General features: G+C 47.1%; 1 protein-coding gene across 13 annotated transcripts in view; it reads right to left on the bottom strand.

Moving 5' to 3' along the window:
- TLN2 (talin 2) overlaps positions 1–13,335 on the bottom strand; it is a 497,178-nt gene that overhangs the window by 71,159 nt on the left and 412,684 nt on the right. For all 13 annotated transcript variants that reach the window (XM_070378009.1, XM_070378013.1, XM_070378007.1 and 10 more), the window contains one exon: positions 6,780–6,950. In XM_070378009.1, coding sequence (XP_070234110.1) covers positions 6,780–6,950 — 171 coding nt within the window. The remainder of the gene's footprint in view (positions 1–6,779; positions 6,951–13,335) is intronic.

Raw genomic sequence — 13,335 nt, 5'->3', positions numbered from 1 at the left:
TCACAGGGTGAGGAGAAGCGGGGAATGGAGGCAGCTTCCAGGCAGAGGGGACAGCCTGTACGGAGGTCGAAGGGTGAGAAGGCATGTGCGCTGTGAAGAGGAGAGGAACGCCGTATGGGAAGGGTCTGGTGCAGTGCCTGGCACACAGCCCCTGCCCCCTTCTGCTGTCTCTCCAGCCAGGCTCTGAGCTCCTTGCAAGCCATTTGCTCTGCTTTCCTCTAGAAGATGGGTTTAAGGTGCTGAAAGAGACTCATATTTATTTTTGGAGGTATTTTTATAAGCATAGCCTTCACAGGCCACTGGTGCAAATCTCTCCTCTGGAGACTCATTCAGAAATAAATGGAGCCATCTTGGGACTTCCCTGATGGTCCAGAGGCTAAGATTTTGCACTCCTCATGCAGGGGGCCTGTGTTTGATCCCTGGTCAGGGACTAGGTCCCACATGCAGCACTAAAGATCCTGCATGCAGCAACTAAAAGACCCCACATGCAGCAATAAGACCCAGCACAGCCAAACAGGTAAACAGAAAAAAGAAAGAAATGGAATCATTTGTTTTTAGGCTTCAAAAGATCATGGGTGGCACACTTGGGGGCAGAGATGTGGTGTGTGTTGGGTGTGGGTCAGACTGGGCTCACTGGGGCTGTGATGACATGCCCCCACTCCTCTAACTGGACCAAGAAAGCCCAACATTCCTAAGGACGTTGGCAAGATGCCAAGGGTTAGCGTGTACTTGTATATGTGAAAGCCAACCTGTGGACCCAATGAGACTTTTGTTCAGTTTTAAAGTCTTGGTTCTTGTATCCTGGGCTGGGTATTTGAGCATTTTATAGACAATGCTTCATCTTAGGTGTCAGACAGAGGCCAGGAATAACAATAAACATCAAACCACAGAAAAGCGGCAATGCAAGGACAGCCGCTAATTTGCAAGGGACATTTCCAGGGGACCCTTCTGTGCTAAGCACTACGCTGAGTGCCATACACCTTCTGAAATCCCTACAGCACTCTGGAAGGTGGGGATTGGATGAGAGCCCTCTGACAGGTGCAATCTGGAATGGGAGCTTAAGCACTTAGAGCTTACAGGCCTGGTGGAGGACAATCGCCACTTACCAGCTGGCCATTTGCTGAGCCTAGGCCACCAGTCAAAAGGGAAATGAACCTATGGCTAGATCAGGTCAGGTTTACCAGCACTCCTGAAAAACCTTAATGGAGGGAATGTGCCATCTACAAGGGGGAAGTTTCAGCCTGTCCCTCTAAACAGGGTGCTTTTAAACAAAGTAAAACAACCAGGTACCATGTGGCAAAAGCAAGAGACCTCAGGATCAGGAGCTATCCAGAAAGTTGGCTGGGCGCCCCCTCACCTAACATCCTGGCATCAGCCTGGCCCCAGCTCTGTCAGCCACTGCGGCCTCCACACCTGACCATGAACTTATTACCAGTTCCCCAATTTTTTCCCGGAGGCTCACTCCTCGCCTCCCATGGCCTAGACTGCATGTGTCTTTCAACTCCAGGTAGCCGGCCACTGGATGAAACCCAGCCCTGGAACCTCACCCACTGCTGAAAACTAAGACATTTGGTTGATCTTTGTCCTCAGTTCCTAGGAACTTTTAACCCCTTAGTATTTCCCAAATGATCACACAAGTGTCTGTTATTTATGGTGGCCACACAGTAGCTTATGCCAACAAGATCTCATGGGGCCATTAGGTAGATTCAGAATGGGGCTGGCTGGGTCTTTAAGCAACACAGTATCACCCTGACTGCCACATCTGGGGAAATGAGGGGGAATGATGGAATGGTTCGTCATATGACTAAACTCAGTCCATCAAGGCTACTTCGTGAAATCCCAATAAAAGCTCTGGACTGGAAGCTGGTGGGTGATGCACAGCAGTAAACGGGAAGGGTGACACATCCTGAGGATGTGGGAGTTGCAAATTTGAGACCCTCCCAGATCTCACGCTCTGGGTTTCTTCTTTTGGCTGGTTATATCCTTTATCATGGACTTCTCAGGCGGTGCTTGTGGTAAAAGAACCCGCCTGCCAATGCAGGAGACTTAAGAGATGTGGGCTCAATTCCCGGGTAGAGAAGCTCCTCCAGAGGAGGGCACAGCAACTCACTCCAGTACTCTTGCCTGGAGAATCCCATGGAGAGAGGAGCCTGGAGGGCTATACAATCCATGGGGTCATAAAGAGTCAGACATGACTGAAGTGATTTAGCATGCACACACACGCATCCTTTATAATAAAAGTGTGATTGTAAGTAGAGCAATTTCCTGAGTTGAGTTGTTTCAGAAAATTAACCAACCTAAGGAGTGGTGAGAACCCCTGAATGTAGCCAGAGCTGGTCAGAGTAAGAGAGGTCTAGGGAGCCTGGAGCTTAGGGCTGGTGTCTGAATCGAGGGCAGTCTAGCAGGGGCCTGTGGTCTTACCCGGGGAATCTGACCTAATGCCAGGTAGTGGGAGAACCATACTGCCCAGGTACCATGCAGTGGCCGTGGCTGCCTTGATCCACCTTAGGGAGACAGGAGCCTTCCAAAAGACCCAAGAAACTCCTTTGGTAGATGAGAAGGTAGTGAGAGATGGGAAACGATAACTCTTTTGAATGATTAAATGAAATAGGAGAACTCCAACAAGAGGCTATGTGAGCCATAGGAAGGTGAAAATTGAAAAGCCACGGGAATCAAGAAGAGTCCTTCAAATACAACATCTGATGAGATGTGACATATGTGATCATGGATGGCTATCCTGCGGGAACTGTGTCAGAACGCAAAGCTCTCTCCCCGAGGGATGTGATGGAGGGGAGCTGGTCATTTTAGGCCAATGGTGGATTTCATGGCACGGAGAAGGTAAAACAAAATGCGCAGATTGCTTCATTTTGATGGAAGCCTGAAAAATGACATCTGTACATAATTCTTCAGAGAGAGAATCTCACATAAATATGATCTCATTGATAAAAAAGGTAAAATATAAGGTGCGTTTCTGTAAATCTCACTTAGACTGAAGTGACTATGGGTGGCAAAAAATGTCAGCAACTCTGTGCTTTTATAATAAAGCAAGTACACATTTTGAGGGAGAAGAGAGCGACTGGCCAAGTTATCTGGTTTTCCATAAAGGTATAGTAAGGGATCAGAAGCTAATTTGGGGAGTGGCAGAAGTAAATCACAAAACAGTTCTCTGAAACTCCCTGGAAAACATAAAGGACACTTCCCATACCAAGCATCAAAACCTACAAAAATACATCCTTGTTCTTGGCTGTCCCAGAAATGAATCACCCAGAATTCTGTTCTCCTTCATTCCACATATTAAAGTTTTACAGATACTTAAAGGGCCAGCTCAGAGTCTTTGAAGCCTGCTCCAATTACTCCATGCCTCACCCAGGACTGCTTTCTCTAACTCCAATGGCAAACCTCATCTTGATCACACTGCGGAGGCCAAACCCCACATGCAGGCAGCTTGAGCACACCAGCTTCAGACAGGGAAAGACACAGCAGGCTCTCAATTAAGGCAGGCTTAGCCATACAAGGACATCTGGAAAGGGGAGCTGGCAGGCTCAACAATGAGGTTGTTATCTTAGAATCTGGAGGGGCTCCTTGTTTTGTTCCTCACAGAACAACACAGGAGAAAAATCAGACTTCACTCCTCTTTGGAAACAAGTCTGAAGTCGAATTCCAAGGGAGCCTTACTTCTTTATTACAATGTTTCAACTACAAAGCCCAGTAAAGCAGGCGTGGACATCACAGGAGTTTGGAAAATGGAAGAAAAGGCTACTAGGGCAGACCTCACCTTTAGTAGAGAGAAAAAAACAACTAATAACGAGAACTGCCCAGTGATGGACACCAGGGGATATTTGTTGGAATGTTACAGGCAGAAGTTGGAAGGTCCCTTCAAGGAGGATGGGGGCGGGGGAATGAGTGGGGGAGGATTGGTGGGGGCCAGAGCTCTGGAGGTAGAGAAGGAGTGTAGAAGGGGCTCAGTGGGATGGGGTGAGGTCATACACCAAATGCCTTGTACTCGTGATTCATTAACACCAGGCTCTGGGCCTGCCTCTTTTTAATTTTTTTTCTTGCTAGATCAAAGCCACTGAAAACCATTCAACCACATTTTAACCACATTTCCTCTGCAAACAAGGACTGTGACACCTAATACATACATACATGCATATATCACCTAACACACAGCAAGTAACACCTAGTGAATATTTGCCCAAAGAATTAGCAATCCCCTGAATCCAAGGGGATTAAGTCTCTGCATTTGGCCTCTTAGGAAAGAGGCTGCAAGCCCAGGTGCAGTGTCCCGGGCTCCCTGTGACAGGCCTGGAGGAGTCAGCAGACAGCACGGGTGATTGCTGTTGGTGAGAGGATCCACAGCTAGTCCTGAGCTGCTGTCGCTCATCACACGTCTTAGTTCCTCACCTGGTGCTTTAGGCCTTTCACTGGAAATGACCCCACGCTGGTCTCCAGCCACCACCTCCAATCAGAAGATGTCATTATCAAGCTTACAGTGCTGACTACAAATGCTCAACCATGAGTTTCCTTGGCAAAAAAACAGACTTCCACGAGGACCTCAGAACCCACAGTCCCAGCAGATGTGCTAATATTGTAAACATGCAGAAGCATCCTAATTTGAGTTATTCTCTGAGAACAAAACTCCCTCAGGTTAGGAGTAGAGATGCGGCATTTAAACAGCCCTGGAGAAAAGACAACCCAGAACTGAGTCTTGAAGGTGAGTCCTGGCTCTTCCAGTTCAGGGATGGAGCAGAGTGGGTGGGCCTGACTCTGGGACACCTATCACTAACACATCACAGCCAAGAGGGCGTTCTTGTTCTTGCTCTGCCCAGCGCTTCAGCAACTAGACTTATTTCGCCAGAAGACTCAAAACAACTTGAGGGCCGAGGCTGGCTCTCAATATTTTTAGCATCCCCAGAATTAGTCTCTTAAGAGTTGCCAGATGCATGAGTGAAAAACTGAACATAGAGGCTGCAAGTCAAAACATTATCCATGCTGTTTCCAGAATGGTGTTTCTAGACTATTGGTGGGTTGTCATCATCCCACATTGCTCACAATAAAGCCCCAGCTGCTCCATGTGGGGAGGAAGCCGGTCACAATACAACCTGGACTCCCCTCCCATCCCACTGTCCCTACACTCTCCATGCCCTATACACACCAGCATGTACGTGCTCAGTTAGGTCTGACTCTTCGTGACCACATGATCTGTAGCCTGTCAGGCTCTTCTTGTCCATGGGATTCTCCCGGCAACAATACTGGAATGGGTTGCCATTTCCTTCTCCAGGGGATCTTCCAGACCCAGGGACTGAGCCCGAGTCTCTTTGTGTCTCCTGCATTGGCAGGTGAATTCGTTACCACTGTACCACTGGGGAAGCCCAGGCCAAGTGCTAAAAAGATCCCAATCCTTCTATAACTCTAACTATACCTTTGCAGATGCTGTTTCCTCTTCCTACCATGGCTCTAGCTACCCTTATATGCCAGGTAATTTCCTTTTGTTGAGACACATCAGCCCTCCTCCCTGTATCTCTCCTTGACCCTCCCAGCCCTGCTCCAGGCTGAGTCCGCCGTGTTTCCGTAGGGTGCAGGCTCAGCCCTGTCCCCACACGCACCTCATCAGACATCTCCGGCAACTCAGCAGAGACGTCAGCTTCCACATGTGTACAATGCGAACCACCTATGTCACAGAGTTTTTATGAAGATTAAATAGGATGAGGGCATAAGATGTCGTAAATGACATAGAGTCAGCACTCAATAACTATTAGCTCCGAGAACACTATTTGTGATTCTGACTCAGTCTAGAGTTTTCTCTGCTATACCGCTTGACTCATTTGAAGATCTTAGAGATACAACAAAACACACTAAGAAATACATATGGATCCCTGGAGCTTATAGGTCAGCATCCTAGAGAAATCTTTCCAGTAGTGCTCCCTCAAGTCAGTCTGCTTAGAAGAAGACATTCAGATCAGATGACTTAATGGAGGAACCTGTTAGAACAAAATATGAGTGTAGTGGGAAGCCTCCACACCCTCTCCAGGTTCTAGAAACCTGAGGAAACTTAAGGTTCATGCTGGATTTACAAGTAAAACAATCACTCTGACAAAATCATTCCCAAGAGAAAAGAACACGCTGCCACCATCTCTGGCCACTTAAAGTACCCGAGCGACACATCAGGCTGAAGAAATGTTCCACTTGCAAACTGGTGAGGGAGATTTTCATATTAAACTACTGTCCCCAGGCAACAGCGGCATATGCCACAGGTGACCGGGCACCATGTTACTCTTTGAACTTAACTACCAGGAATGGAAATGACACTTACTGGAAAACAACAGAAGTTTGCTTTGTGTAAGCTGCGTGTCAACACCAAGTAGGTGCCTGGCTGGTATGGTTTTTATTCCTGTAATAACCACACAGTATATTTTTCTTTCCCAAGGACTCTTGCCTCTACATACCTGAGCTCTAGAGCCTGTCAGCCTCAACTACTGACCCACACAATGCAGTTACTGAAGCCCATGAGCCTAGAGTCTGTGCTCTGCAACAAGAGAGGCCACCGCAATGAAAAGCCCATGCACGACAACAAAGAGTAGCCCCCGCTCCCCGAAAGTAGAGAAAGCCCATGCGCAGCAAGAAGACCCAACACAGTCATAAAATAATAATAAAATAATTAATTAAAAAAATGCCACCATCCAAAATGTGGAGGTGCCTTCCCTGGAGGGATATGATACAGAGGAACTTCTGATGGCTTCTCAGTGTCCTTGGTGAGTCCCTAGCATCCTGAGTTGTACCTTGGGGTTTCCTCCGCCTTCCTTGGCTGCATACAGCATCTGCAGGGCAGACTCTGCGAGCGTCTTGGTCTGGTCCAGCACCGTCATCTGCTGCTGATGGTCCAGAATCTTGGAGGCGACACCCACTGCAGCTAAGATCAAGGGCTCAAAGTAGCTCGCCAGCTGTGTCACCTTTCAAAAAAAAACAAACACATACATGAGTCTCCTTTAGGGGTCCCACTGGTGACGAGGGAGCTTCCTGGGTGGCTCAGTGTGCCAAATCAGGAGATGCAGGGGCTGAGGGTTTGATCCTTGGGTTGGGAAGATCTCCTGGAGGAGGAAATGGCAATCTACTTCAGTATACTTGCTTGGAAAATCCCATGAACAAAAGAGCCTGGTGGGCTGCAGTCCATGGGGTGGCAGAGAGTCAGCCACGACTGAGCACAGCACTACCACCGGCGGGGAGAGTGGGGAGAGACGAGGGCAGAGACGGAAAGAGTTGCAGGGAGAGGGAGATCTGCTGGACTCCACTTTTGTTTTTCTCTACTGTACATCCATTGCTATGAACTATAGTCGCCATGTTCCATTTATTAGATCCTCGGACCTTATTCCTTGTTCAGCTTCAATTTTGAGAGTACTTGTAATGAATGAACTCTTGCTTGGATTTCTATTCCTCTGGGAAGTTCTCTGTCTCTCTCTGATCATAGCAGAAGTGCTAAGAAATCTGTCCTGAGATCCAGAGTTAGGTGTGAGAATTTTACAAATCTTACATAGTTTTAACTTCACGAATAGAAGAGCTTTTGAAAGAACCAAAGGTAAACAACGTACAGACTCAAAAGAAAGGGGGCTAGGAGAGCGGCAGGGGAGCAGATGAGAGAAGCAGCCTGAGAGTAAGGGAAGGGAAGTCGCTCAGTCGTGTCCAACTCTTCGTGACCCCATGGACTGCAGCCTACCGGGCTCCTCCATCCATGGGATTTGCCAGGCCTTAGAGTAAAGGCACCCTCAAAAGGGTTTTAGAAAGTCAGCCCACTGCCCTCCACCCCCAAGTATTTTGACCAAACCATGGATTTGGGGAAAAAAAATGATTTCCCGTCAAAAATGTTCTGTTTATGATGAACCCAACCTGGGATAGATCATGGCACCTGGTCCCATCATTTCATGGCAAATAAAAGGGGAAAAAGTAGAAGCAGTGACACATTTTATTTTCCTGGGCTCCAAAAATCACTGCAGATGGTGACTGCAGCCATGAAATTAAAAAGACATTTGCTCCTTGGAAGGAAAGCTATGACAAACCTAGACAGTGTATTAAAAAGCAGAGACATCACTTTGGTGACCAAGGTCCATATAGTCAAAGCTATAGTTTTTCCAGTAGTCATGTATGGATGTGAGAGTTGGACCATAAAGAAAGCTGAACACTAAAGAATTGATGCTTTTGAACTGTGGTGTTGGAGAAGACTCTTGCAAAGAGTCCTTTGCAAGGAAATCAAACCAGTCAATCCTAAAGGAAATCAACCCTGCATATTCATTGGAAGGACTGTTGCTGAGGCTGAAGCTCCCATACTTTGGCCACCTGATGTGAAGAGCTGACTTACTGGAAAAGACCCTGATGCTGGGAAAGACTGAGGGCAGGAGGAGAAGGGGGTAGCAGGGGATGAGATGGTTAGATAGGATCAGCAACTCAATGGATATGAATTTGAGCAAACTTCAGGAGATAGTGGAGGAGAGAGGAGCCTGGAGTGCTGCAATCCAGGGGGGCACAGAGTAGGACATGACTTACTGGTTGAACAACTACGTGGGAGAACAAAAAAAGTCCATCGAGACAGTTAAGCGCTGCTACAGCAGAGCTCTGTCTCTAGTTGGTAACACTATAGATGGCGCACACAGTGGTCCCTTGGTATCTGCAGCGGGTTCCAAGATCCCCGTGAATACCAAAAATCCGAGGATGCTCACATCTCTTATATGAAATGCTGTAGTACAGTCGGCCCTCTGCATCTGTGGTTTCAGCATCCGTGGATACACGGGGCTGAGTGGACATGGTCACCAAAGCTCACCATCTACCTAGCATCTGTAATATCAGATGTTAACATTTTGCTGTACTTGCTTCAAATGCCATCATCTATTCCCACTTGGATAAAATACAAGAGGCGGGTGGTGGTGGTGGGGGCTGTGGCAAGGTGAGGGTCCAAAATATGAATGTTCATTACAGTAATACTGTGAGACTTCCTTGGTGGTCTAGTGGTTAAGACTCTGTCTTCCCAAGGCAGGGGGCCTGGGTTCAATCCCTGAGTGGGGAACTAAGATCCCACATGCTACAACTAAACCTATGTGCTGCAACTAGAGAAGCCCGCACATCGCCAAGAAGAGCCTGTGAGCCACAGTGAAGACCCAGCACAGCCAAAATAAATAAGCAAATAAAGTAAAATTATAAATATATATGTATATAAAGCTAATAGTGAGATAAGACTATCAGTGAAAAACATACACTTTTACTTTTCTATCCCCAATTACAGTTATCTTAGACATAGGTTTCAAAGCACTTGAGCAGGGCTGCTGCTGGCCCTTATGGTGCTTTATATGAATTTTAAAGGGGCTCCCCATCCTCTGAGCAGACTGATTGATGCCAAGGCACGTGACTTGGCTGGGTTTTGGCCCCCAGGCTCCCTGCTTCAGGCAAAGACCTCTGTGTCAGGCCCAGTCTGCATGATCCAGGGCACAGTCCTGCATGTTTGCATTGGATTTCATCTCCACTTCCCCAGGAAGGGCACTGGTCTCACCACCAAGAGCAGTGATGGGTCATCAGGAGTCAGGGCTCAGGATGGGTCCTGTCAGTACTAAAAGAGTAAAAATATTTAACACACTAGAATCCAACATGTTTTCTAGATTAGTTTTACTCAGATAGAAAAGAATCTGCCTGCACTGTAGGAGACCCAATTTCTATCCCTGGGTCGGGAAGATCCCCTGGATCCCTGGAAAAGGGATAGGCTACCCACTCCAGTATTCTTGCCTGGAGAATTTCACAGGCAGAGAAGCCTGGCAGGTTACAGTCCATAAGGTCGCAGAATCGGACATGACTGAGCAACTAACACTTTATTATTTTGAAAGTGCATTTTAGGGATTTCCCTGGTCCAGTGGTTAAGACTCAAAGCAGGGCGCCTGGGTTCAATCCCTGGTCAGGGAACCAGACCCTACATGCTGCAACTAGAGATCCTGCCTGCTGCAACTAAGACCTGGCACAGCCAATAAATATATATGTATTTTAAAAAGTACATTTTTTCAATGCAACTATAAAATGCTGTGCGCTGAGCATAAGTGAACACAGCTAACCATGTGCCTGACTGCCTCAGGGAGGGAGGGTGGTGGGGTGATGGGGAGTAAGCTATAGCTGCAAAGCCTCTAGATTCGAATTCTCCCTACTGACTCTGTTTTAAGACATCTTAGGCAGGTTCCATCCTATTATTAATACTAAATTTTAGTTTTCTCCTTGGTAAAATGTAAGTAAGTTTCTTCAGATTTCTCAGGGATTAATTCAGCATATGTAAAGGCCTTAGCACCGGCCTCCATGTGGTATAGCCTGCACTAGGGGTCCTTATTCCTCACATATTGTGGGGCAAAGGTTTCAAAGGCATGGGATTTTTTTTCTGTATTTAAGAAGTCTGGCAAGGACTCCAACAGCTTCTGTTCTTAGAGACATGATAGAAAAGGAAATCTTCTTACGTGGGTTAGCACAGAAGTTAAAATAAAACAGAATTTTGAGTATTTGGTACATGATGTGAGTCCCTAGGCCTAGGGAAGGTGAGTGGGTTGAATGGTGACCCCTCCCCAAAGGTATGTCCATGTCCAAACCCTGGAGCCTGTAAAGGTGATCTTACAAAGGGATCTTTGCATGAATATTTATGGATCTTAAGATGAGATCACTTTGCCAATAAAGATCTGTATAGTGAAAGCTATAGTTTTTCCAGTAGTCATGTATGGATGTGAGAGTTGGACCACAAAGACGACTGAGCGCCAAAGAACTGATGTTTTCACATTATGGTGCTGGAGAAGACCCTTGAGAGTGCTTGGACTGCAAGGATATCAAACTAGTCAATCCTAAAGGAAATCAACCCTTCATTGGAAGGACTGATGCTGAAGTTCCAATACTTTGGCCACCTGATGCAAAGATCTGACTCATTGAAAAAGATCCTGATGCTGGGAAAGACTGAGGGCAAAAGGAGAAGGAAGTGGCAGAGGATGAGATGATTGGATGGTATCACTGACTCAATGGATGAGTTTGAGCAAACTTTGGGAGACAGTGAAGGACAGGGAAGCCTGGTGTGCTGCAGCTCATGGAGTCACAAAGAGTCAGATACAACTTAGTGACTGCACAACAGCAGCAACAAAGATGAGATCATCCTGGATTTCTTGGGTGGGCTCAAAACCTGATGACAAGTGTCCTTAGAAGAGACAGGAAAAGGGAAGGCAGAAAAGTGGGCAAAAAAGTGATCAGGGAGAGAGACTGGCCAAGATTCAGTCAAGGAAGGCCAAGAACCACCACCAGTAGGAAGCTGCAAAGAACAGATTCTCCCCAGAGCCTGCACAAAACTTGTGGCCCTGCCAACACCTTGATTTTGGGCTTCTGGAGTCCAGGGCTGTGAGAGATTAAATTTCTGTTGTTTTAAGCCCCCCAGCTTGTGGTACTTTGTCTCAGGAGCCGTGGGAAAACAATCCAGGTGGGGTCTGAGAATCTGCCTTTATCCCTCCAAGTGGTACTGAAGCTGCTGAATTGGGGCCCCACATGAGCACCTCCACGAAACACTGGAACGAGGTGAGTATTAACCATCAGCCCATGATCTCTGTGGACCAAGGGCCCCTAGGCTACCTTTGTCTAGAACTCCCTTTCAGAAGATGAGCCTTGTTTAGCCAAAGGGCCAAGAATCAATTGATAACTCAAGTGACACAAGTTAAGTTTTCTTCTCAAGCCACCCACGGACAGAGGAATTAACCTTCCACACAAACAACATACTGGCAGAGATAAAGATATTACCCTGGAAGTTTAGAAATATTTTCTTATGAAATTCCTCCTGGAATCAAAAGCAGCTGTTGGGGACTTTACTGATGACCCAGTGGTTAAGAATCCACCTACCAAGGCAGGGGACACAGGTTCGATTTCTGGTCCTGGAAGATTCCATGTGCCACTGGAGCAGCTAAGCCCACTACTGAGCCTGATGCTCTGGAGCCCATGCTCCGCAAGAGAAGATACTGCAATGAGAAGCCTGTGCACCTAGAGAAAGCCTATGCTCTGCAATGAAGACCCAGCACAGCCAGAAAATAAAATAAATACGTTAAAAAAAAGTAACTGCTGAAACGAAGTTTGGCTTCTGTGTCAAACTTACTCTGCCCACAGTAGTCACATACACTGCACGCCAGCCTCCAGGCCTGTCCTTCTACCCAAGCAAACCATTCCACACCGGTGGACAAGCCCTTTTTTATCATAAAGGGGCTCAGTTGAGAAATGAAACTGGCCACACTTGAAATGGCAGAGAGACATTGACCATTTTAAATCTCAAACGCCTCTCCTTAGAACTGGCAGGAAGCTTAGTAGGCCCTTAGGTAATTTGAAAAAGCAGGAATATTGATTTTTTAAAATCAATACCTGCAGAGACAATTTGGCTACTAGATTTCTTGATCTGCACATTGCTGACGGTGGCACTGATAAATGCTAGGAAACCCTGCATGTTGCTAAAAATCCAATGTCTGTCCTCTCTCTGCTGAGGCCTTGACAAGTCAATGCTCCCTGAAGGATCTGCAAAATGACCCCAAACAGGCAAAGCGTTATGCAGTGCCTGAAACCATGTGGGTCTGAGTGCTCAGTTGAAGGGCTGACAGAGTAGCCACACTGAGGTTTTAGCCATTGAGGGTGAAGTCTGAAAGTCTGCTTTGCTTCCTCATGTCTGAAAATGGACACAATACCAGAAACTGTGGAGGAACACTGTGTCCTAAACACGCTGGGAAGAGGCTGGCCAGCCAGGGCAAAAAAAACGGCAGACACCAGGCCAGGAATGCCAAGTTCAGTCTCTGGCTTGTTCCAGGAAAGATGAAGAGCAAGAAGTAAATGCCTTGTTAGCTGCAAAGTCTGACCATGGCTAAGTTTTAAGACGCTTCAGTCGTGTCCGACTCTTCAGGACTGTATGGATTGTAGTCTGCAAGGCTCCTCTGTCCAAGGGATTTCCCAGGCAAGAATACTGGAGTGGGTTGTCATTTCCTACTCCAGGGGATCGTCCTGACCCAGGGACTGAACGTGAGGCTCCTGTGTTTCCTGCATTGGCAGGCAGGTTCTTTACCACTAGTGCCATCTGGGAAGCCCCAGAAAAATTTCCCTGCAGTTTCTGTCTCAATGCCAAGTCAAAAGAGATCCTCGAGGGGGTCATTTTTGGAGAAGCTGTTGAGGGAGGCTGAGTGGTCTTTTCTCTAATGTAGGCCAGCACTGACCTGGCTCTAACACCGGCCAAGAGCCTTTGAGGAACAAGAGCAACAGAATCAATATCCTCTCTCACTCCCACCCCCACCTCCTCCTTGCACTCTTGGCAGGGTCCCCGCA

Source organism: Bos mutus, chromosome 10, assembly GCF_027580195.1.
Source record: "Bos mutus isolate GX-2022 chromosome 10, NWIPB_WYAK_1.1, whole genome shotgun sequence".
In the NCBI taxonomy this organism is placed as follows: Eukaryota; Metazoa; Chordata; class Mammalia; order Artiodactyla; family Bovidae; genus Bos; species Bos mutus.
This window is presented reverse-complemented; position numbering and strand designations above follow the sequence as displayed.